The 26,324-nt window shown below is 39.9% G+C and overlaps 1 protein-coding gene across 3 annotated transcripts in view; it reads left to right on the top strand.

Moving 5' to 3' along the window:
* The window catches only part of LOC137290477 (guanine nucleotide exchange factor subunit RIC1-like), a 69,674-nt gene that overhangs the window by 33,839 nt on the left and 9,511 nt on the right, over positions 1-26,324 (top strand). The window contains exons 5-26 of one of the 3 annotated variants that reach the window (XM_067821435.1): positions 4,183-4,325; positions 5,730-5,747; positions 8,402-8,535; positions 9,158-9,249; positions 10,078-10,166; positions 10,564-10,708; positions 11,531-11,579; positions 12,007-12,186; positions 12,974-13,207; positions 13,700-13,810; positions 17,596-17,685; positions 17,937-18,102; positions 18,293-18,400; positions 18,912-19,039; positions 19,969-20,097; positions 20,392-20,488; positions 21,378-21,493; positions 23,964-24,010; positions 24,145-24,269; positions 24,832-24,974; positions 25,722-25,808; positions 26,047-26,131. In XM_067821435.1, coding sequence (XP_067677536.1) covers positions 4,183-4,325; positions 5,730-5,747; positions 8,402-8,535; positions 9,158-9,249; positions 10,078-10,166; positions 10,564-10,708; positions 11,531-11,579; positions 12,007-12,186; positions 12,974-13,207; positions 13,700-13,810; positions 17,596-17,685; positions 17,937-18,102; positions 18,293-18,400; positions 18,912-19,039; positions 19,969-20,097; positions 20,392-20,488; positions 21,378-21,493; positions 23,964-24,010; positions 24,145-24,269; positions 24,832-24,974; positions 25,722-25,808; positions 26,047-26,131 — 2,516 coding nt within the window. Of the gene's footprint in view, positions 1-4,182; positions 4,326-5,574; positions 5,620-5,729; positions 5,748-8,401; positions 8,536-9,157; positions 9,250-10,077; positions 10,167-10,563; positions 10,709-11,530; positions 11,580-12,006; positions 12,187-12,973; positions 13,208-13,699; positions 13,811-17,595; positions 17,686-17,936; positions 18,103-18,292; positions 18,401-18,911; positions 19,040-19,968; positions 20,098-20,391; positions 20,489-21,377; positions 21,494-23,963; positions 24,011-24,144; positions 24,270-24,831; positions 24,975-25,721; positions 25,809-26,046; positions 26,132-26,324 lie in introns of all 3 variants that reach the window. The other 2 variants (XM_067821434.1, XM_067821436.1) reach the window with 2 other exon arrangements.

Raw genomic sequence — 26,324 nt, 5'->3', positions numbered from 1 at the left:
CGTCTTCCAACTGGCTGTTTTATTTGCTGATATGCTGAGGGTTCACTGTGTGTACAGAAAGATGATCTGTTTGATGGGCATTTTAGAAGTATAGCCAGTCACAAGAAAGTAAGATTCTTTATGGATAACAACTTCTTTTTGTGTACTTGATGCGTCGTTTCAGTATGGATTCATATACTGTTGTCAAACAAAATCATATATACTAAAAGAAGTCCTTATCCATGAAGAATGTATATACATGTGGAGATGTTTGGTTTTGAAAATACATGTTATCTGAATTTGTGCTCGATCCAATCAAAAATCATGTCAAACTACTGGTAAACTACTGTGTGGCAGGAATCTGTCATTCGTCCAAGTACAAAGCAGGACTTGAAACTGACAAGAGTTTGCACCAGTTTCCGTCAGATCCAGTCATCCGAAAAAAAAATGAATGTAGTTTGTTTGCAACCCACAGACATAAAAACATGTCATGTGTATCACACGTGCCTAATTACATAATGTGGCAGTACGGGACTCGGGTGCACGAGTCATAAATCAACTTATTTTCTTATGTTGTATAGTCTGATAGGTGTTAAGTTCAAATTGCACGTGGTCAATGATTGAAGCTGTGTATTGCATATTGTCTTTAGCAGACAGGCAGACAGACATATAAATGTGAATAAACCAGACACTGGGCTTTCTCTGTGACAGAGACTGTTTACCACAATCAACAAGTTGTTTTACGTAACGAGTAGATTATTTACTTGTTTGTTCACGCAACCAAGATTAGACTACTGCTCACGACCTCAGATGCTGGGCATGCATACCGTTTCAAGCTCCGCGAACCTATTCACTGAGCATGCGTTATGGACGCAGTGCAGCACAGCTGTTGAAACCAGTTTTCCCCCAAGTGCTAGGGGGAATTTAGTGAAACGTTTGAACTCCGATTTCGCGGGCTTTTTTTTCATCACGGTTTTTTTTTCAACTTTATAGGTTGAATTGGCATTTTTTATGATTTGTTTTGGTAAGTGCATACCGAAAGGTACCAGAATCTGCAAAGTTGTGTTTTATGTTGCATGTGACCTTCAACAAAATAGACCTACTGCCCTTGTCACTTTTGAAGAAAATGTGCTCCCAGAAACATTTAAATTTTTTATGCAGTCTGATGTGACCATCTCTAGTTATTTCTGAGTTGGTAATGAGTCCACAACATACAATACACAAGTAATATTGTTGCTTAGAAAATTGTGTGATTGAAACAATGCCATTTGATTTCTCATCGTTACTTTTGGTTCTAGTCACTGTGAAGGGAAAAATTAATGAGAAAGAGCTTTGTAATAAGGATGATGATGATATAACCATGAATTTATAGGTTTCATTATATACAGATTTTGTGTCTGACAATATATGAATAGTAAATAGTATTTTATGAAGCTGAGAATTTTTCATGTGAATCCTCAAGTGAAAGGCAGACGATACATCTAGATGAGCAAATATGAGCATCAAGTATTCTCTTCACTTGATAATGTGGGTTTAGTATATGTAGAGCTCATAGCTTCTGTTGTATGTAAACATATGGAAAAGAAAACCAGTGCATTTACTTTGCCCGTTTCTTCTGAACTTAAGCAAACAAGAGTCATTTATGGCACTACTTGTCTTTTCAAAATGTTGGAGAAAGATCCTGCTAGAACAGCCCTCTCGTCACAGCATGACAATATTATATCTATAACTCGCCAGCACCTTTCAGCTTTCCGTGATGTATTTCAGTGACTGCCCCAAGCTATAGTGATGTACTGACACTGTTTACTCAAGCATAAAATTCAATTCGGTGACAGTGTGATCTTGCTGTATTGACTTCCTTAAAGTGAATTTGTTTATGGCAAGGAAACCTTGACCTTTGAAGGGAAACGCCTTGCCCCTGACTATTGAAGGGAAACGCCTCGCCCCTACCTTGTAGAGGATCACCATGCCCCTACCCCCATACCCCATGAAGGGAATGCCTTGCCCCTGACCCTGTAAGGGATATGCCACACCCCTAACCTTGCCAAGCCCCATGTATCTGCTTTACAGGGCATGTTTTGTCCATTCCCTTTAAATGGGAAGTCCCCTCTCTGGTCTCTGAATGTGGACACCTCCTCTTTGAATGGGGAGACCATGTCCCTGCCCTCTGAAGGGGACACCTCGTCCCTGCCTGCTGAAGGGGGACACCTTGTCCCTGCCCTCAGAAGGGGGATATCTCATCCCTGTCCCTTGAAGGGGGACACCTCATCCCTGCCCTCTGAAGGAAATACCTTGTCCCTGCCCTCAGAAAGGGACACCTCGTTCCTCCCTGTGAAGGAAATACCTTATCCCTGCACTCTGAAGACAACACCTCATCCCTGGCCTCTGAAGGGAACACCTCGTTCTTGCCCTCTGATGGAACACCTCATCCCTACCCACAGAATGGGACACCTCTGATAGTGGGGATGCCTTGTCTGTCTCTCCGAAGAGGGACCCCTCATTATTGCCCTTTCAACAGGCACATCATGTCCCTACCCTTTGAATGTGAATGCTATGCCTTTGTCCTAGATACTGACAGACTACCAGACATGGTAGGAATAGTGAGGGGTAATCCTCCGCATCTGCAATTTAGGTGTAGCAGACCCATTCCCACAGACAAGCAGTGATCTTATTTCCCTGACCCAGATAGCGAGTAGTTATGAATACTGTCAAGATGTTTTTACGTTTCTATCAATAGCTCTATCTGCGATATTGTTTACTTGCATTTTGGAATAGGTCAAGTTGGACTTCCCTTGAAATCATGGTTGTAATATAATCATGTCTTTTCGTAGTTTCTGATTTGGGCAAATAGTGTTATGAATCTGTGAGGTATTGTCAAATTAGTGTTTGATTGTGAGGTTTCAACAGCCTCAACAGGTAACTAAAATTGCGCAGTTTATCAGTAAACTGTATTCAGTTAATTATTTCCATCCCAACCTAACACATATCTGAGTGATTATCAGCTGTGAGTTAAGATATGATGATATGTTTCATGATTGCCTAATAAAACCCAATTTTTACAGCATTTCCTATAATATGCATGACATACTCATAAAACGAAGTGTCTGACACAGAAACCTGTTCTGTAATGATGTATACACAGCTGGAGGGCTGTTGTAGTGACACTTGAATTTCACAACTGTCAAAGCAGGGAAAAGTAACAATGTGGAATATAGGTGTGGTATGATGGAAAATGACATAGGATATGTGTCATTCTGTATATTTGCCTAACTGTGCAGTGATATTTGTCAGTTCTTTTGAATAATACTGTACATGTTCAATAATTCCCTACATGTTCAACAATTCCTAAAATGTTCAATAATTCTTTACATGTTTAATAATTCCAAACATGTTGAATAATCCTTACCGTACATGATCAGTACTTCCCTACATGCTCAATAATTCCTTACATGTTCCTTACATGTTACTGGAGTACTCCTGTCAACATTTAAGCATATATATATATATATATATATATAAGACATTGTTCAGTGACACTAGCAACAAACTGGCATATATATATATGCCAGTTTGTTGCTAGTGTCACTGAACAATGTCTTTGGCTGACTCAAATGGCAACAGATGTCAAGATGCCACATTTTGAAAACGATTTATTTTTGTTGCTGTCATCGTTTTTATCATGATTTTATGAACAAGATAACAATCTGCTCTCTGAGAGTTTTAGCTCTCTAAATTTCAGTTTTAGTTCTCTGAGTTTCTTGTTTCAGCTGTCTTAGCATCTGTTTTAGCTCTGTGAGTGTCTTGTTTCAGCTGTCTTAACATCTGTTTTAGCTCTCTGAGTAAATGTTTTAGCTCTCTTAGTGTCTTGTTTCATTCAGCACTATGAGTGTCTTGTTTCAGCTGTCTTAGCATCTGTTTTAGCTCTCTGCGTAAATGTTTTAGCTCTGTGAGTGTCTTGTTTCAGCACTATGAGTGTCTTGTTTCATTCAGCACTATGAGTGTCTTGTTTCAGCTGTCTTAGCATCTGTTTTAGCTGTCTGAGTGTCTTGTTTCAGCTGTTTTAACTCTGTGAGTGTCTTGTTTCAGCTGTCTTAGCATCTGTTTTAGCTCCCTGTGTAAATATTTTAGCTCTGTGAGTGTCTTGTTTCAGCTGTTTTAGCTCTGTGAGTGTCTTGTTTCAGCACTATGAGTTTCGTATTTCAGCTGCCTAAGTGTCAGAGATGAGCTGGTGGTGAGCACGGCGGATGGCTATCTAAACCGGGTACGCTGGAGCGGCAACAAGAACGACAAAGCTACATTACATCTGTGTGATATCCCAGTCTCAACAGATCTGCAGCAGTTTAGAGGTAGGGTGTCTGACTCTGTGAAACCCCAAGGAATGTCAGTGTGACCTACCACTTTTGTCTGCTGTGAGATTGTTTTCACATAGAGGATACAACTGTACATGGAAAAGATGGAAGTGCTAATATTGCTATTAGACAGAAAGATAAACAATCTTACTACTTGTAATGAAGACTGCTACAGCATATACGATAGTAGAATATCAGGCTGTATCTTATGTGTAATATACGTATGCATTTCACTTTTGATGAACAAAAACAATTTATGAACTTTTAGATTTTTCCCTTTTGCTCCAACCATATTTGTTAAATAATTTTATCAATAAAAGGAACTTCAAAGAGAAGTTGATGTACACATTTAACTTAAAGAGATACAACTACCATTTCTTTTGAAATTTCCAGTGATAAAGATAAAACCTTTAGAATTATTTACGTATTCAGATGATAAACAAACAATGACAAGTGACTTTATTTATACTGCTCACATATGCGGGTATATTTCTTAAATGTTAGAATAGAAGCGGGTCATAGAATGTCTATTGTGAAAACCTTCCCTGCCAGTTAGTTTCAAGTTTTAGTAGATATAACACTTGTACCTTTCATTGTGCTTTTATCATCATGTAACCATGGTAACTGACCTACAGTTTATTGACTGACAGTCATGCATTTCATGTCTCGATCTGTCACTTTTGTCACTTGTCAGTAAGGTTTCCATTTCATGATAACTGTATCCATTCTGCTGTTAATATCACATCACTTTTATCAATGTTTTTTATAGCTTTGTAGACAGAAAATAATATGCCACTAATTTTCACTTTTTATCATTAAGTGTTCCAACTTAAAACCAATCAATGAATTTACACAGTAATATGATAAAGGATTTATTTATTCTCAGTTTCTTGTTTAGGATTATGCCATGCAAAGCTTTTCACAAAATTTAATGTTTTGGTCAAATATGGCATTAAGCTTATGTAGACTGCCTCTGCTTTGTGCTTTGGAGGTTGGGGGTAGGGTGGGGTGGGTTTGTTTTATATTAGCATGCATTATGTTAATAGGAAGACAGATTTAGGTGATTCAATTATGATGAGGATGAATTTCTCACATCATCTTGAAGAAGCTTTGTCTCAGCATTTTCAATTTTCTTTCTTACTCATAATCTAAACATGAATGGTAAATATGTCGTTCTTTTATTTGTTTTTTTTTCACGAAGTTGTAGATTGAAATGCTATTTTGAATATGCCCATCTGTTTTTGAGCTTGCCCTCAGTGGAATTGGCCCAACGGAACCACACCCAGTCCCGGTAATTTCATTGTGTAAACAGCACTGAATGATGAATGATTAGGAATTTGTTGGTGAATGGAATAGCTTTGCATGGAGTTGGAAGCTAATGTTCAGTGCATGTTTTTTCAGTGCAAGGTTGTAAAATCCGTGAGTTGTCTCCCTTTGTTGATTGATTCAGTTGCGTTTGAACTTTGTTCTGGGCCCTGTCCTACAAGACAGTCCTTACACTACAACTGTTGTAGCATGTGCAGTCATGAACATGGGATGGTTGTAAGTGTGAGGTAGTTTTGTGGAACAGAGCAAGAGGATCATATGTTTTTCCAAGGCCACAACAAATCCAGTAATTCTTCATGAAAATCATTACCACTTTTTCAGAAATCTACATTTTGTTGTACGTTTAATGTTGAAGTACAAATGGTCATGGATATCTCAACATTACAAATTCTTTCAGACAAGGTTTAGAAAAGAATAATGACAAACTCATTGGACACTAATTGCCTGTTCATGGTGTTACTGTTATTGTATAGTGTCAGTGTACTCTATCAGGTGAAGTCTTTCTTGTATTTTGTTGTCCCTGTCTGTGCTATGACCATCTTCTCATCAGCAAGATGCTCAGATGAACAACTAATGAGGGTTTGTTGTGGCCTGAAAGCTTTATCAGTTTAAGCTGAGGGTTTGTTATGACCAGTCATCTGAGAGATGTTGTTTACAGGTTATATTACATGGGTTAATGCCCTGATGTAATTTGTTAAAAATGTTTGTTGTTTGAGTTAAGCGTTGATGGACTTCATCTGTAATTCTAATGTAATAATGATGTAACTTTAAGGCTGAACTGGTGTCTGATCTTCTAATGCTACCTAGATTGTCTAGAATGAAATACTATGTTACAGACAGTTTTGGTAGACATGTAGATTGTATCTATCTATGCAGGAAACAGTATTAGGATTGTTTAATCAGGTATTTGTGATAAAGTATTTGAGATAGTAAGTCAGTGAATTTAGTTTTATGCCACACCCAGCAATATTCCAGGCTGCGGTCGACAGCATGAGCATCAATCATGCAGTTGGGATACAATGTCTTGTGTCAACCAAGTCAGCCTGTCTGATCACGCGATCACGCTAGTCACCTCTTATGACAGTCATAGGTTACTGAAGACAAATTCTAATCTGGATCTTTACAGGTTTTCTATTAGTGAGTGGGTGTAAAATATAACTTGATCTATCAACATAGTCAGTATGCCAAATATCAGGAAAGTATTTAAAGATTTCAGTTTAGATGAGTGATATGAAATCATCAACAATGTAGTCGACATCATGGTCAGTGCGGTGAAGGGTTTCTCCATTAATGAGGGATAAAGGGGAGGCAACTCATACTGTGTCATCTGTCATGCTAAAGGTTGATATGCTCATAACATGGAATGTTTTTGTATTGCTGATGATAATATAACTAACATATATCTATATGCTTCTTTCATTGATCATGCTTGTATATGCACTCACCTGCCTACTAACATCGTGATAACCTGTTCATTGCTGCTGTATTGTGTGATATTGTATTAATGACTTCATCAGGTGTGTCCTGTGAGCTGGTGTGAAGGTGTCTTGTCCAAGGTCCCACTTCCTACAGTCACTTAGCAACTAGTCTATACCTTCTTCCTACCAAAATTTACCCCCCAAAAACCCAACTTGATCTGTTGGTTTCATTAGATATTTGTTGAATAAGTGAATGGTTCAAGAAGTATTTATTGATACTTTTTATTTATACTTTAAACCATATTTCTGTAATATCCCTGCTTGTCAACTTAATTTGCCTGAAATCATGAAGTAAATGGAGTTAATAATACTGATAAATTTCTGGAAAATATGTGAATCTTTTATCATGAAAGTTTCATCAGTGTTACCAGATGTTTTCCTGTGGACTATTTTAGGCAGAACTTCCAGGTCAGGAAGTCATTTTACTAAACTCGACTTCTGTTAATTGCTGATAAAAAACCCAAACAACTTTGATACTGACAAACTGAAATCTGGGATTCAAACTCGAGATCAGCACATCCTGGCACTCATGGCACATTCGTGCTCCTCAGATCACCTGGAGCACCTGGCCACCCATACCCTTTATTGTCACCCTCGGGTCATGTGGAGTCTTTAGTTTAATGGATTAGTACAGTTTTATTAGTTTAGTAGACAGATCTGACCACGTGTTTTCCCTGAATTGGACAGTCAAGCCTTGAAAAGTTTGTAAATGTGATTCTTTGTAAAAGTTTATAAAATGACTAGAACATGGCATAAACTGTTTGAATGACTTTTAGGGTATTTATTGTTGTATCAACCAAGCTTAGTCTAACTCTGTGTAGAACATTTTGCATACCCAACTTCTTTCTATCATATTGGTGTTGACTATATACAGCATGTGAAGATGACGTCCTTGTGTTAGATCCTCCCGGACCAGCCAGTCCATGGTGTCTATACCACATAGCATGCCAGTCAGGGATGATTGTGTATCCTTCAAAATTAAGACATGTGTCATCATGTTCATCAGATTATCTTTAAGTTGGTTATGTGTAAAGTGCCTGCAAGATCCAGTAGTAAATTCATGTTCTCTTTGTAATTAAAATTTGTACACCAATTGTAGTTGCCCCAAGTCAGTTATTTATTTTCATCATTTATGGATTAAATTTTTATATTTAGTTTGTTAATATGATTTCTCCTCTTAGCATGTTTGGTGTAAATATTTTATCGATAGCTGGAAGCTTTGGGTGTTTGGGCTTTGACTAAGTTGGTGTTGCTGGTGTTGTGTTGCAGCCTCCAAGCTGACTGACAGTGATGGCTATGTGGTTCACATGGAGTACAGCCCCACTCTGGGTGGATACAGCATGGTGCTGTCCAGTGGCAAGGCCATCTTTGTGATTCCTCCCTCATCTAGATCAGAGAAAACTGTGAGTTGATGATGATGATGATGACGGATCATGTTGTGTCAACCAGTTTTATCTAGATGGAGTGGTACTGGGTGGGTGGTTGACTGGTAGTAAACCAGTGGGTACTAGATTGAGAGGGACTTGGTTGGTGAGTGGTTGACTGTGATTAAACTAGTTCGAACTAGATAGGGAAATATCGGGCTGGTTTGTGATTCACAGTCATTTTAGGTGATTGAACTAGGTCATGTAGATTGGAAAAGGGGCTCATAGATGATGGGCAGTGATCTTTACTGTTCACAGTATGTGGAGAGCAGGTGGTAGTGTGTGGGTCTGTGCATAGAGCTTGTGTCACAAATCAGTTGAAGTTAAGCTGTGCTGGGAGTGGAGTCTTTGGGTTGGTCTCTAGGAAATCTGTCCTGATCCACAATGAAGCACATTCATGCGGTCATGCACATTAACTTCTTAGTGCCTCAGAGGCAGCTAGAATAATAATCATTTTGTGTGTTAGCACTTTGAGCATGTGCATTGCACAATTACACTGTAACTAAATGAGAACAGCCTATTGTCTCTCTGGTGTTTGATCGAGATGCAGTGTTGTCAGTATGTGAAGCAATTTGAGCGTGTACATGTATTGTATTTTCAGACTGCCCATGGAGTTTGGGCTCAGGATCTGTCAAATGCTACCTCTCTTGCCGTCAATCACAGATACAGGCTTATAGCATTTGGATGTAAGAGGTGAGATCAGTAGGCTTTTGCAGTTGGGAAAATAAGGGATATGTTTGACAACAGGGCAGAACTGAAAGGTCAGATTGTTGCTATGCTTCATGTTCATGTGAAACTTCACTCTGAGAATCATTGGTTTATCTTGAACTGATCAGTGGCTAATGTTCAGTCTTAATTATTCAGTAAATATTTCAAACTGGAAACTACAGTTTTCCAGTTAATCACACTGTAGAAACCAATGTTAGGACTTTGTAGAGTGAGTGAGTAATATTCCAGCAATATCTTACCAAGGGACACGAGAAATGAGTTTCAAACCTTATACTCATGTGGGGAATTGAACCGGGGTCTTCGGCATGATGAGCAAACACTTTAACCAGTAGGCTACCCCACAGCCCCATGACTTCGTAGAAGTGACCTGTATTTCTGTAATCAGTTTTAGCAAGAGGCAAAAATTTCCTGTCAAGGGCACTAGAAATCCGTGATAGATCTCTAATTGAGTGGGTCATTAGGTGCCTGACTCCAGAGTGGTCTCAAATCCTGGATGGGACTCAACTTGACAAAAGTACAGAGAAAGTGTAATTCCAGTATAATGTTTGTTGAGGCTATAAAGTTGACATGACGAATGGCTTCATCCAAGAGTTTCCTTGAAACTTGGTAGATAGTTGCATTCAGCAGCTATTGTCTTGGTGCTGGCTTTGTGGAACATATCCTGGTGCAGGGTAACATATGCAGGAATAGTCATACAGTAACAAATGTGAACATCGTAACTGTTGTTTGTTTGGATGGCAGCTACTTGTCCTATATTGTTTGCTAACTGGGAATCCTAATGTTCTGTTTCAGTGGTGAGGGGATAGTGTACATGATAGATGAAGTCGTTGGAGCGCTGGAAATCTCACATAAACTAGTCATCTCGAGCAGGGACTACCCAGGTATGTCAGTTTTATTGTGCCACTTGATTCTCCTTAACCTCCTCCTCCTAACATTTTTTTAGCGCAGATATCCATCTGAGCTGCTCAAATGCACTTTGTTTTTCCTTCGGTCATTGGATGTCAATCTCAATGGCACATCAAGGTTTCAATCTCAACTCCCTGGGGCTCACACAACTCTTGCAGCTACTAGACTTCCTTGTTCTTGCTGATAATCACTGGTTAATGGATAAAACTTATGGGATTTCCTGCAGATTATCTTGCATATTTCTTTAATTTCTATATTTAATTGTTTTAGCACATTACATGATAATAACACTATCCACCGTATGGTAACAAGTTTAAGATTTTGACTCTTTACACTACAGAAATGATAACACTATCGATGATATATCTTCAGATGCTGCCACCATTGCTGGCCCTGTACAGTGCATGAAGTGGACACCAGATGGCACTGCCATTGCTCTCACCTGGAAGAATGGTGGCTTCTCCTTATGGAGTGTGTTTGGGGCATTGCTAGTTTGTACACTAGGTGGTGATTACAGGTATGTCTAGCTATAACAGTTGAAAGAAGCACAAAGTGGGAATTAGCTCAGGGTGATATGGAACCTGGATTGTTGTTTTTATTGTCAGCCAATGGTTTATTTGGTATTACTTGAACAGACTTTGGCCAAGGTTATATATCCTATGATTGTGGTGAAGAGCAAACTCCATGTCCCCATGTACACAAGAGACTACTAACAGTGAACACCGAGAGGGGATGCGGGTCTGGATGTGTCTATTGCATGCCACTTTTTATCACAAAGCGTGACTGAAATTGGCACCCATGGAGATACTTGGATTGATCCATAGCATCATATCCTGCTTGTAAGAAGCGACTTGATGGATCAGATGCTCACAGTATCAAATGTATCCTCAGTCACCAGGTTGTAGTGTTCAGACGTGACTATTTCCAGCCTGCTGTCATTAGGCTGGATAAGTTTTGATGTTGTGGTGTTTTTCAAAACAATAATATGTGACAAGGGGATTTATAAAACGTTGTAGCTGAGTGATATGAATCGTTTGGTTGGTCTAGACATTACAAGCAGCCAAGATGTAACTTCAAGTCATTCTGATTGTAATAGAAGACTAGACATTGTGACCTAACTACAGTAGGGTACTAGTTGCATATATATCACAGGAGAGATAGACTGAGACACATTTTCACTGCCTGATGATGATGTTAGTCTAACATTCTAACACTATTAAGAAACAAGTGACAACAGTGTTGAAACACTGAAACATTGCCATCACTGTAGTGTAGTGAAGAATTTGTAAATCCATATATTGCTGTTCATCCTCCCTGATGATCACGATGGTTCTTCCAGCTCCCCTTTGGATGGCATTCACCTGTACCCTTCCTCTGTCAAGTCTATGGTGAGTCTTTGGAGGGGTATGTCAGAAACACTAACTAGCAACAGTGTGCTTGGGACATAGAAGAACGCTTAATGGGGGACTAATTTGAAATATGACGTGTTCCACAAGTTCCAGTACCTGTGGAATTTAAGGGTTAGAATTGTTCCCAGCAACCTAAGTTTGTCTGAAACAGTGTCTATAAGGATAGCGTAATCAGACCTGTTAGTTGGTTCACTGTTTCATCATGGTGCAGAATGTGGGCCTTGTTCATGTTGACAATTCGTTTGTGAATTATTTAGAAGCCGCTCTGTTTAATCAGCTCTTAACAACATATATTTCCATGAGCAACACTTCTGATTCTGTGGCAGCAGGGTGATAATGTTGCAACCCTTGCTGTTACTGACATGATCTGGTGGAAGATGGTGACATGTGTTTCATTTGATTGCAGGAGTGGGGCCTAGAGGGCTACCATCTGTGGATGATTTCTAACCAGTGGGAAGGAGGCAAAGCCCAGGAGAAAGAAGGGGAGGGCCTGGAGAATGGGGAGGGGATCTACCAGCAGTGTCACAAATCAGTTCTGTTGCAGTTCCAGTTCCTCAAGAGTGCTCTATCAGTCAACCCATGCATGGTGAGTAGTTTGTCAGTCAACCCATGCATGATGGGTACTTTGCCATTCAACCCATACATGGATAGTAGTTTGTCAGTCAACCTATTAATGGTGAGTGGTTAGTTAGTCAACCCATGCATGGTGAGTAGTTTTTCAGTCAACCCATCCATGATGTGTAGTTTGTCAGTCAACCCATGCATGATAGGTAGTTTGTCAGTCAATCCATGCATGGTGGGTAGTTTGTCAGTCAATCCATGCATGATGGGGAGTTTGTCAGTTAACCCATGCATGGTGAGTAGTTGTCACTGAACCCATGCATGGTGAGCTGTTTGTGTGTCAACCCATGCATGGTGGGTAGTTTGTCAGTCAACCCAATAAGTAGTTTGCCACTGAACCGTCTGCATGGTGAGTGGTTCATCAGCCAGTTTGTGCACAGTGAGTAGTTTGTCACAACTCATGCATGGTGAGTGTTTTTCAGTGAACCCTTGTATGGCCTAACCCCTATCAACTTGTGAATCTTGTAAGAGGCAACTTAATTGAGCAGACTGTCATTCTCAGTGATTTTCCTGATTGCATGTGTGGACATGTGTCAATCACAGCATTCTGGTCTAGGTTCAGTTGTATATATGCCTGAATTGCAATTCACATGTTGTTAAGGGCGTTGTTTAGCAACCCATATGTGTTGCAAGATATGTGTTAGTTAACCCTTGTAGGTGAATCAATGTGTTAAGTAAACCTGTGTTGGTAGGGTGGTCCATCAACCCTGTATGTGGCATGATGTCTATTTCGTCCTCTGTTTATGTTGCAGGCAAACCATGAACACGTGTTCCTCCAGGGGGAGGATAAGCTATACATGAGTACTGGCGACACCATTTCCCGGACGTCTAGTCACCATCATCATCACCACCACCATCACCACCATAACACTCAGCACATACGCAACAACACCTCATGTCTTCTGGGCAATGTGTTCATCGGCAACAAGCAGTGGCAGGTCATCCCTATATCACACAGCTACCTGGCCAGCAACTGGCCAATCAGGGTGAGTGTAGTATCAGGGTCATCCCTATATTGCATGATATATTATCAAGTAGTCTGTGAGAAGGACGTATGTCACTTGTATCCTGACTAGGGTCAGGTGAGCCCTGAGTTGGTCTTGGGTCAGTGAGCCCTGAGTTGGACTTGGGTCAGGTTGGCACTGACCTGGATACTCAGGACTACAAGGAACCACGATTATTCACATAGTTTAGATGAGATTAATCAAAGAACACATTGGTTGCACTACAAGTCAGTATTGCTTGAGTAATCTTCAGCATATGAATGGTCAGATTGCTTTATTACATGGTCTAAATTGTTTTTGTCAGGGCACCAGTATTACAATCTACAATGGGGTATTTCATACCCAACTCTTGAGATTTACATTGGTAACTTGGGTATATGATAGTGAATTGGATTGTAGGCTGAGACTCGTTCCTGTCCTGTCATTAGGCTTGTAAGTGCAGGTTTATAACAAAGCTTGTGTCACCACTTCCAGTATTCAGCAGTGGACCGAGCGGGGCAGTGTGTTGCAGTGGCAGGGAAGACAGGCTTCGCTCACTACGCACTCTTCAACAGAAAGTGGAAGTTGTTTGGGAATGAAACACAAGTAGGTTGTCATGTGTGTTGATGATTATGTGTGTGACGGTTATGGTGGTCAGTGTCAGATGCAGGTGTTGTTGATGATTATGTTTTGTGTGTGACGGTGATGCTGATGTGTGTCAAATACAAATCTTACAGGTGATGTTTTAGGAGGTTATGAGGGGCACCTGTACATTTCATATGTTGCATATATGTGTGTGATGATGTGATGTGTGTGAAGCTGATGGTGTGTGTGTGGTGTCATGTTAATCAGAGTGATGTCAATGATGTTGTGCCTGTGATGCTTATGTGTGGGATGTTGATAATGATGTTAGTGGGATGTTGATTATGAAGTGCAATGTTGATTATGATGTTAGTGGGATGTTGATTATGGTGTTAGTGGGATGTTGATTATGATGTTAGTTGGATGTTGATTATGATGTTGGTGGGATGCCGATTATGATGTTAGTGGGATGCCGATTATGATGTTAGTGGGATGTTGATTGTGATGTTAGTGGGATGTTGATTATGATGTTAGTGAGATGTTGATAATGATATTAGTGGGATGTTGATAATGATATTAGTGGGATACCTTAGTATTTATGTTGTCATGTGTGGGGTGTTGATAATGATTTTTGTTGGATGTTGCCGGATCGCTGATGTTTATGATGATATGCCAGGGATGTAGCAGTATTACTGCTGTTTATGATGGTCTTTATGGGATGTAACTGTATTGATGCTGTTTATGATGGTCTCTATGGGATGTAACTGTATTGACGCTGTTCATGATGGTCTCTATGGGATGTAGCAGTATTACTGCTGTTTATGATGGTCTCTATGGGATGTAACTGTATTGATGCTGTTTATGATGGTCTTTATGGGATGTAACTGCATTGATGCTGTTTATGATGGTCTTTATGGGATGTAACTGTATTGATGCTGTTTATGATGGTCTTTATGGGATGTAACTGTATTGATGCTGTTTATGATGGTCTTTATGGGATGTAGCAGTATTACTGCTGTTTATGATGGTCTTTATGGGATGTAGCAGTATTACTGCTGTTTGTGATGGTCTTTATGGGATGTAGCAGTATTACTGCTGTTCATGATGGTCTTTATGGGATGTAACTGCATTGATGTTGTTTATGATGGTCTTTATGGGATGTAGCTGTATTGATGCTGTTTATGATGGTCTTTATGGGATGTAGCAGTGTTGATGCTGTTTATGATGGTCTTTATGGGATGTAACTGTATTGATGCTGTTTATGATGGTCTTTATGGGATGTAACTGTATTGATGCTGTTTATGATGGTCTTTATGGGATGTAGCAGTGTTGATGTTGTTCATGATGGTCTTTATGGGATGTAACTGCATTGATGTTGTTTATGATGGTCTTTATGGGATGTAACTGTATTGATGCTGTTTATGATGGTCTTTATGGGATGTAACTGTATTGATGCTATTTATGATGGTCTTTATGGGATATAACTGTATTGATGCTGTTTATGATGGTCTTTATGGGATGTAGCAGTGTTGATGTTGTTCATGATGGTCTTTATGGGATGTAACTGCATTGATGTTGTTTATGATGGTCTTTATGGGATGTAACTGTATTGATGCTGTTTATGATGGTCTTTATGGGATGTAACTGTATTGATGCTATTTATGATGGTCTTTATGGGATATAACTGTATTGATGCTGTTTATGATGGTCTTTATGGGATGTAGCAGTGTTGATGCTGTTTATGATGGTCTTTATGGGATGTAACTGTATTGATGCTGTTTATGATGGTCTTTATGGGATGTAACTGTATTGATGCTGTTTATGATGGTCTTTATGGGATGTAGCAGTGTTGATGCTGTTCATGATGGTCTTTATGGGATGTAACTGTATTGACGCTGTTTATGATGGTCTTTATGGGATATAACTGTATTGATGCTGTTTATGATGGTCTTTATGGGATGTAGCAGTGTTGATGCTGTTCATGATGGTCTTTATGGGATGTAGCAGTGTTGATGCTGTTTATGATGGTCTTTATGGGATGTAACTGTATTGATGCTGTTTATGATGGTCTTTATGGGATGTAGCAGTGTTGATGCTGTTCATGATGGTCTTTATGGGTTGTAACTGTATTGATGCTGTTTATGATGGTCTTTATGGGCTGTAACTGTATTGATGCTGTTTATGATGGTCTTTATGGGATGTAGCAGTGTTGATGCTGTTCATGATGGTCTTTATGGGATGTAGCAGTGTTGATGCTGTTTATGATGGTCTTTATGGGATGTAACTGTATTGATGCTGTTTATGATGGTCTTTATGGGATGTAGCAGTGTTGATGTTGTTCATGATGGTCTCTATGGGATGTAACTGTATTGATGCTGTTTATGATGGTCTTTATGGGATGTAACTGTATTGACGCTGTTTATGATGGTCTTTATGGGATGTAGCAGTATTACTGCTGTTTGTGATGGTCTTTATGGGATGTAGCAGTGTTGATGCTGTTTATGATGGTCTTTATGGGATGTAGCAGTGTTGATGCTGTTTATGATGGTCTTTATGGGATGTAGCAGTATTACTGCTGTTTATAATGGTCTTTATGGGATGTAGCAGTATTACTGCTGTTTATGATGGTCTTTATGGGATGCAACAGTGTTGATGTTGTTTATGATGGTCTTTATGGGATGTAGCAGTGTTGACGCTGTTTATGGTGGTCTTTATGGGATGTAGCAGTATTACTGCTGTTTATGATGGTCTTTATGGGATGTAACTGTATTGATGCTGTTTATGATAGTCTTTATGGGATGTAGCAGTGTTGACGCTGTTTATGGTGGTCTTTATGGGATGTAGCAGTGTTGATGCTGTTTATAATGGTCTTTATGGGATGTAGCAGTATTACTGCTGTTTATGATGGTCTTTATGGGATGCAGCAGTGTTGATGTTGTTTATGATGGTCTTTATGGGATGTAACTGTATTGACGCTGTTTATGATGGTCTTTATGGGATGTAGCAGTATTACTGCTGTTTGTGATGGTCTTTATGGGATGTAGCAGTATTACTGCTGTTTATGATGGTCTTTATGGGATGTAGCAGTGTTGATGCTGTTTATGATGGTCTTTATGGGATGTAGCAGTGTTGATGTTGTTTATGATGGTCTTTATGGGATGTAGCTGTATTGATGATGTTTATGATGACATGCATGAGCTGTTGCAGTATTGATTTTGTTTATGATGATATGTCAAGGATGTTGCAGGTTTGATGATGTATTGTGTGGAGATAAACATCATAATGATGTTTGTTGGATGTTTATGTGATGTTTATGATGTTGCTTGTGTGATGTTATTAATGATGTTAATGTTTTGGGATGTTTTAATGATGTTATGATGATGTATTTTGGATGTAGAAATACAGATTGTATTGTGTGTGGAGTGAGTGAGTGAGTTGTGTTTTATGTCGCACTCAGCAATATTGCAGCTATATGGCAACGGTCTGTAAATAATCAAGTCTGGACCAGACAATCCAGTGATCAACAGCATGAGCATCGATCTGCACAATTGGGAACAGATGGTCAACCAAGTCAGTGAGCCTGACCACCCGATCCCGTTAGTCGCCTCTTACGACAAACTGAGACACCTTTAACAGCAAGTATGGGTTGCTGAAGGCCTATTCTACCCATGACCTTGATGGGTCGTATTGAGTGTGGAGATTTTGGTGATGATGTGTATTGGGTGTAGAAGTACAGATGGTATTGTGTGTGGAGATGTTTATGATGATGTGTGTTGAACATAGCTGTATTGATGTTGTTTGTGATGCAGGAGCGGGACATGGTTGTGTCTGGTGGCATCACCTGGTGGAAGGACTTCATCTGCTTGGCCTGCTACAACATCCCAGGTCAGAGGGATGAGGTGAGACCTTTATTTGTCTTTTAACTTGACAAAATTAATGTGAAGACAGTTGCAGATTCTTTTGTCAGTCGTCAAGATAGAAATGACAAATAGATGGAAAGAGATGTTGATAAGTTCAAGGTCCTGACAAGTCAGAAGAATATTATTGACCCATCTTTACTGTTTATTTCACATTTTTTATTAGTTTACCGTAAAACAGACCCATGCACAGCTTTAGCAACAAGTCATGGCATCCCTATATCCTGTTTCAGATCCGATTCTATCCCCGTGGCACTAAGCTGGACAACACATTTGCCCAGATAACCAAGGTGCCTGCTCAGGTCCTCCTCCTCAACACTTTCAGGGACATCCTTATCATCTTCTGTGCTGACAGCCATGTTATGCTCTTTAGTCTGGAGAGGAAAAATACTCAGTCAAGTATGTGTTGATCTATTTAATAAAACATACAGATAGTATTCAAGCAATTAACTGTAGTTTTGAGGGGAGATCTTGGAATGGCCTGACTGACAGCCCCTATAAGCTTTGTCTTGGAATTGCCTTAGATTTTGGATGCAGTTGCTTGTTTCACTGAGTGTTTTTGGCTGACATATTTTTAGTGATATTTCAGATCCAGCAGTGACTATCAGCAAAATTCAGGAGGTGCCCCTCAACCAGTTTATCCCCCACCCCTTGTGTGTAGCTGGCCTCACACTCACCTCCCTCACATCTGAGTCAGGTATGTAATTTGGAAACTATACAGGTACCCCTCAAACAGTTTATCCCTCACCCCATGTATGTAGCTTGCCTCACACTCATCTCCCTTACTTCTAAGTCAGTTATGTACCGGTAATGTGTAAACTGTACAGGTACCCGTCAAACAGTTTACCCCCAACCCCTTGTGAGTAACAGGTGTCACACTCACCTACCTCACATCTGAATCAGGTATGTAACGTGTAAACTGTACAAGTGCTCCTCAATCAGTTTATCCCCAAATGACCTTCCTTAAATCTCAGTTACCATATACAGGTTCTCCTCATTCTCATCCATTTATCCCCACTGCAAAGGAAATCAAATGCTTCAAATACAATCTCTTGACAGTGAGATGGGAATTTACATCTATACCATCAAGTATGTATAGAGTAATTCACACAAAGATTCAATCAGATGAGACCCTCTTTAATGTTATAAGAAGACCAAATCAACCTTTCTTATCCACCATTTAACCCTGTCACACGTCTTGTTTTTAGGAACACAAATAAAGCATACTTCCAAAGAAGCTGAGAGTATGTTGCTGAATGTATCTGGTAAACTGTTGATGTTTCAACGAGACCGCACAGGTCCGCAGATCAAAGATGAAGATCATAAATATAGATCGGTAGGTGACACCTTTATTATTGAACATGCACTAGTTTGTATTTGCTCACAGGAGTTAGAAGCCTCTGATTGATTTTTGTGTCATTCTCCAAGGCATGGATTAGTGCTCAAGCTGTCCCTAGATTTTAATGTTATCCTGTATGTATCTAGAATATTGATAAAAAAACATTACTGTACACTCTGTTCTTCGCTCAGTTATCTGGATGTACAGTCATATCCTATTTTTTCAGACATTACCTTGTAATATCGGGCTTGTTTCAATAGCAGATTTGTTTTTACTCCATATACTTTTGAATATAATTCGTGTCCTTGTTGGAATTAACAAGACCTTGCTGTATGAAGAAGTCACCAACAGTAAATGTGTGATAAGTAGGATTTCCAGTCTAGCAAGGTATGGGTAAGACTGAAGAAACCAGCAGCATGTCCTGAAGTTACATCTGTTGCTGCCTTCAACAATGCTTACATCAGTTCAACCATGCTTACATCAGTTCAGTTCAACCATACTTACATAACTTCAACCATACATCAGTGCAACCATGCTTGCATCAGGTCACTCAGCCATAATTACATCAGTTCAACATTGCTTATATCAGTTCAACCATACTTAAATCAGTTCACTCAGCCATAATTACATCAGTTAACCTTGCTTACATCAGTTCAATCATACTTAAATCAGTTCACTGAGCCATAATTACATCAGTTCAACCTTACTTATATCAGTTCAACCATACTTAAATCAGTACACTCAGCCATAATTACATCAGTTCAACCTTGCTTATATCAGTTCAACAATACTTAAATCAGTTCACCCTACCTACATCAGTTCAACCCTAGTGAACTTCATATCAGTGAAACGTTCCCGACATGCTGGTTTCAGAGTATACAAACACTATGTTGTACACTATGTAAGTAGTGTTGGTGTTTCTGCAGGTGCCGTTCTGTCCACCATCTGTCGTAGCTACCTCTGTAGAAAATCTCTGGACAACCTCCAGGGCCAACCTGGGCAAGATGCAATTACTGGAAGCCATGTGGCTGGGCTGTGGCTCACACGGGATGAAGGTCAGTCACGGGACAGCTCACACTGATTTAAATGATTTTTTTACAGTGATTGATTGATTGATTGATTGATTGATTGATTGATTGATTGATTGATTGATTGATTGATTGATTGATTGATTGATTCGTTTTCCTTTTGGGACAAATTCTGAGAAGGAATTCATTAATAAGTATACATACTGGTATATTTGTGATACTTTCTTTGAGTTTAATAAGCTATTCATATTGTCAGAATCTAGAAATCTGATGATTCTTAAGAAGATGTTTGAGAATGAGATATGGGGATATCTGTTTCAGGTGTGGTTACCTTTGTTTCCTAAGAATGAAGGAAAAGCTCACAACTTCATGTCAAAACGAATCATGCTGCCGTTTAAGGTGGACATTTACCCTCTAGGTGAGTATACTGTTATACTGCATTTCTTAGCTTAATGCATTGATATTCATGATTATTTATAACTTAGCAAGATAATGCAGACTCAGAATTGGCAAGTTTAGAAATTACGGTTCAGTAGTATACATTGTTACCTCTGGAAGATGACTGTTTATGTTGTTGACTGTGACCGTGATACTCTGCCTGCCACAGTAACAGTTAATACAGTGTGGCTTGGTTAGTTCTCATCACCCAGCTGTAAATGGCTGCTACCATTTTTAATGAAAGAGGATGAAACTGTGAATGTGAAAGCTAAATGTTCATGCTTGAGCATGGCCCAAAGCTGTATTTTCCCTGGGAAGCAATGCTGTTTGGTTGTCAGGAGCTTCTCTCATTTGGTATAACCATGTGCTTTATGGGCCTGGTAGCGTCTCATTAGGTACAACTGGACATCCTAGGATGAGCAGGCTTGGTATTTTCAAAGTCCTTTTAGCTGATTGTTCCTACTCCTTTGGGATTCCATTAGAATAGGTGCCTACCATCATGTCAGGCTTTGTGATTTTGTTGATTACATATCTTGAAAAGCAGATGGTATTGGTCGTAGCTCTACTATAAGTCACTACTTTGACTGGTTGTACAGGTTGGTATAGCATAGGTGGTGTCTGAGGTGTCAATGTCCCACCTTTCTGAAGTTGTGGTCACATTCTGGCTGAAATATTGCTGATATGAGGGTAAATATATTGAACAGCAAAAGAAATACAAGTTCTGAAAATATGAAGTCTCATAAAAACTAGCGTTCTTATTTTTGTCATGTATTTAAAAACTTGACAAAAAAGACAGAGTTGTGTTACTTCTGCTGTTCAGTGTATTAATTCACTCACTTATTCTGAGTCTATGTATCATGTGTCTGCAGCTGTGCTATTTGAGGATGCTGTTATTTTGGGCGCTGCATGTGATGCTGTGGTGTACGATGTCTCTTCTCCTGGCCAGGACAAGTCAGCTCTTCCTCTGACACTGCTCGAAAGAACTGTAAGTTGAGGAAGGAACAATGTTTCTACATTTCTGTGATATTGTGTCCAGAAACAGAACCTCTAGTCGCTTTACCTCATGTTTATTTTCTTTTTCCTTGTTACAAGACTATAGTAATGGGGAATTTGTAGGAAAAATGTTTGTACCCTTTGGAATGAATATAGGATGTGATAGGGTATTATTGTTCAGCATTTGGCTCAAATTTAATGACATTCTTAGCATGTATGAACAAGATGTATGATAGTAGGTATCTGAGTTTACATGTCATCTTTGCTTGTGTTTGTAAAGATAAGTTGAGTAGAAGAAAACCACCAAAGTTGATGAAATGTTCACATAGAAGATGCATCTGGATGGATTTTATCTGTATTGGTTACATGTGTATTAAATTTTTCCTTATCGTGACTCATGCTTATTTGCTTATCTCCCCCTTCTATGCGAAGAAAGTGGAACACTTGCAATCCCTTGAAGTTCCCTTCTTTTGAAGTGAACGTACAATTACATTCACTCACAGGAACCCTGCCATTTCCTGCCACATTGGTCACATGACCAGCCCTGTTTGTCACTCTCTCCTCCATTGCCCAACATTTTTACATAGGCTCTCTCAAATCATGTCTGGCAGTGTAATTCTTATTGTGACTGGTAGCCATGTGCTCACTACAACTGATGTTCTCCTGGGTCCTAGTCCCAGAAGAGGTCCAGATTGATGTCATCGCAACCAAAGAAGTCAGAGTCATCTACATCCTCTAAGACTAGTCTTCTGCTACTAGATTAGTACTGGATCATCACTAAAACTACGGACCAGCTCTTCTACGAAGTCCTTCAGTGATGATATCATTTATCCCTACGCGTGAGACATCTACGATGATCCTTGACTCCTATTACCTGAGGCACAGAGCTTAAAGGAACAGTGCAACATGCAGCTTCTTTTAGACTTTTGTCTACTGCATCTACGACGCTGCAACCTTCAGACAGTCTACTTTCAGTGCAGACATTGATAATGCCTACACTCAACACGTCAGATGCTTCTGCAAATCTACAACCACTGTTGCATTTGGACATTGTCAGTCATCAACAACTAGTACAGTCACCTTCAACAATCCTACAATGCCCTCACGTAGTAGATGATCTACAGTCAGCTATAAATAGACTTTACATGGAGGACAGCTCACTCACAACTTACAGTGTTTCACTCAACCTTATAACAGTGTACCTGTAAAGGAGTTACTTGTACATAAAGAAGGGTTGCAACTCTACGATGAGGACATCATGAAGAAAGAGTTGCTATAGATAGCCAGCTGGAGGAAGAGACTAGTATATCAAAAATCTCACTCTTAACATGTGACTTCTTGAGACCAAAACGCCCTGCGGAGTAAAATGGTTTAGAACAGAGTGATTATTACCCGGTGCACGTAATGAAGATACTTGTACATGTGAAGGGTGTCTTGTCTTGTCTTGTCAAGTTGTCTTGATAGGAATCTTGACATACAGTTGCATCAGACTCTAGCAGGATGCTAGCTGATCTGTATATCATCATGTTCCAGTCAGCGATCGCTTCACAAGAAGCGACGTTTGACTGGATGTGATTCCCCGCGTACTCGTAATGAAGATACTTGTACAAGTGAAGGGTCATAACTTGTCTTGGAAGGAATCATGACATACAGTTGCATCAGACTCTAGAAGGATGCTAGCTGATCTATATATCATCATGTTCCAGTCAGCGATCGCTTCACAAGAAGAGACGTTTGACTGGGTGTGATTTCCCCCTGTACTCGTAATGAAGATACTTGTACAAGTGAAGGGTCATAACTTGTCTTGGAAGGAATCATGACATACAGTTGCAGAAGACACTAGCAAGGTGCTAGCCGCTCTATATATCATCACGCTCCACTCAGTGATCGTTTCACATGTACAGAAGTTCGACTGGATGTGATCCCCCCTCCATTTCTCAGATGAGTATTGAAAGAACAGAACCGAATTACTCCTGTTACAGTTCCCAAAGGGGGAGGGGGAAGTACTGGACGTATTTACTGGGTGTAGGGCAGCCAACAGAATCCATCGTGGTCTGACCCACTGCAGATTCTGTCAGATTCTGTAAGCATATAAGCATGAGTCAGGATAAGGAAAAATATGTAATTTTCTTAATGATGTTTTATACTTATCCTGACTCATGACGTCAAGTTCTGTCTACCATTCCGCTCACACTTGTTGGATTCTCCACAATTCTCCTGTGGGGCTTATGGAATTACGGAGAGAGAGTGACAAGCAGGGCTGGTCATGTGACCGATGTGGCAGATATGGGGAGGCTTCAGGTGGGTGAATGTGATTGTATGTCTACCTCAAAAGAAGAGAACTTCAAGGGATTTCAAGTGTTCCATTATCGTTGCATTAAAAGGTGAGATAAGCATATAAGCATTAGTCAGGATAAGTATGAAATATCAATTTTATTTAAAAAAATTACGTTATTTTTCAGAGTCAGATTTATCTCCATCACATTCTGAGGCAGCTGCTGAGGAGAAAGTGAGTACAAATGACTATATATGTTGTGTTGGAAGGTATGGTGATCTCAAACCACTGTACTAAGTTGTAGTTGTTGAAAGTAAAAGTATGGATTTGCAAGACATGGTTGTACAAGGTGAGACTGCCTGTTTCAGCTTGGGTGTACATGCTCTGAACCTGGCCAGGTGCTGCACAGAGCTTCCCTACTTCCCCCATGTGCTAGAGCTGCTTCTACACGAGGTGCTGGAGGCTGAGGCCACATCTAAAGACCCCATTCCAGGTAACCTAGAGGCTTTCATGTGATCCCAGGTCATCAGGGAACTCCTCTGGCATAAATTCTAGGCTAAGATCTGCAGAGTTTTGTAGGTCATCTGGGGACCAGTCTTGGAGTTGTTATGGGTTTTCTTTAGCGCTATCAAGTGGAATTCTAGACTATCTGATGACCTATCTATAGGAACTAGACTGTTTGGTGAGCCATTGTATGGAGCAGTCGGTTGGACTGTCAAAACAAGTTATTGAACATGGGAATGAGTAGATATGTTCACATTTTGCTGATAATGTGTAGTTACATTGCCAATAAAAACAAGGATGATGGTCGTTACCAGTGGCATCAATACATGTTATGTCTGTTGCATGAAGTGATGGATGTTTTTGCGCAAACATAATGAAATAACCATGCTACTCTAAAATTTGATGAGTAAGTGGCGTTTAGATCGATCCTATAAGAATGAAAAGCACCGAGGTATTTTCTCATTTATCTGTTAATATATGGAGTAACTTCTTGACCATGGACCCATAGACATACTGACCCAAGGTTTATTTATTTTGTTTTCACGTTACAGACCCTTTGTTGCCGCGAGTGGTAGCATTTATCCAGGAGTTCCCTGAGTACCTCCAAACCGTAGTCCACTGTGCAAGGAAGACAGAAGTTGCCCTGTGGCCCTACCTCTTTTCCACAGTTGGTAACCCGAAAGATCTGTTCGAGGTGAGTTTATGGAGAACTGGAAACGAATGAAAGACCTATAAGAAATTAACAGTGCTATAGGAATAATCAACACTGTGTCATCTCTGTGTGTACTGTCACTGGTCTATAATGATGTAGCCCAGTGTAAATGTAGATGCTTTAAGGTTTTGTCACATATTGACTGCTACCTGCCACCACAGTTTGAAACCAGTTAGCATGTACAGGTCTATCTCAGGGCTATCTCCTTTATAGCACCTTGATTCGGCTTGTTTTATGCTACACTCAGCAATATTCCAGATGTATGGTGGTGGTCTTTTAATGATCGCGTCTTGGCTAGACAGTCAAGTGATCAGCAGCATGAGCATCAATCTATGCAGTTGGGATACGATGATGTGTCAACCAAGTCAGCGAACCTGACCACCTGATCCTGTTATGACAAGCTTAGGTTACTGAAGACCAATTCTAACCAGGATTTTCAGGGGTCTTATAGAACCTTGAGAACAGTTTGTACAATACATCATGCTCAAGAAACACTTCCTGTGGTTCAGTGAAACATCCTCAGATGCATCTGTAGGTGTCATCGTAAGAGAGATCCACGAATGCAGAAGGTCGTGAGTGGCCTTTGTATTAGGTCAAGGGCACAATGAAAATATTGAAGGAAGTTGCATTTTCCTGTTGATATTTTCTGTATATTATTTGCCAACTGTTTGAAGTCTGTGTCTGTGTCTGTGCTGAGAGACGTAATGCATTACATGTTTGTTGTTGTAGGAGTGTCTGATCAACGACACCCTGGAGACAGCTGCAACCTACCTCATCATCCTTCAGAACCTGGAGAAACCTATGGTCAGCAGACAGGTAAGAAGATTTCTGACTGTTACAAAGTTTTCCAAATTCATGTCAAAACACCAGTTTTTGATCAGCGTATCACAGCTTAGATTTTCATGTCTGAACCAGTAAGAAGCAGGAAACAGGTTATAATGCACAGCCCTAATTGTGAGAGGTGTAAGTTAGCCAATAACTTTGTGTTACTGATGCACTGCATGATGTGGAGTGACTTCAGTCTTTCTGATTATGTATGTGATCTGTTTCACAGCATGCTACCCTGCTGCTGGACGCATCACTGGATGCCGGCAAGTGGGAACTGTGTCGGGACTTGGTCAGGTTCCTGAAGGCCATAGGTCAGTATCTCCACCTGCATCAAATGTAGATAAATGTCCCGTTGCACAGCTGCACAGCTGATCATACTTACTACAATACTAAATCACTCACTATGATGCCATGGTTAAACACGATGTTCATCTTGTGGAAGACTGTATTTACTTCAGTGCAGCTTAAACGCAACAATCACTTAGTTGTTTTAAACCTAGGTGC

The sequence above is a fragment of the Haliotis asinina genome, chromosome 7, assembly GCF_037392515.1.
Source record: "Haliotis asinina isolate JCU_RB_2024 chromosome 7, JCU_Hal_asi_v2, whole genome shotgun sequence".
NCBI lineage: Eukaryota > Metazoa > Mollusca > Gastropoda > Lepetellida > Haliotidae > Haliotis > Haliotis asinina.
This window is presented reverse-complemented; position numbering and strand designations above follow the sequence as displayed.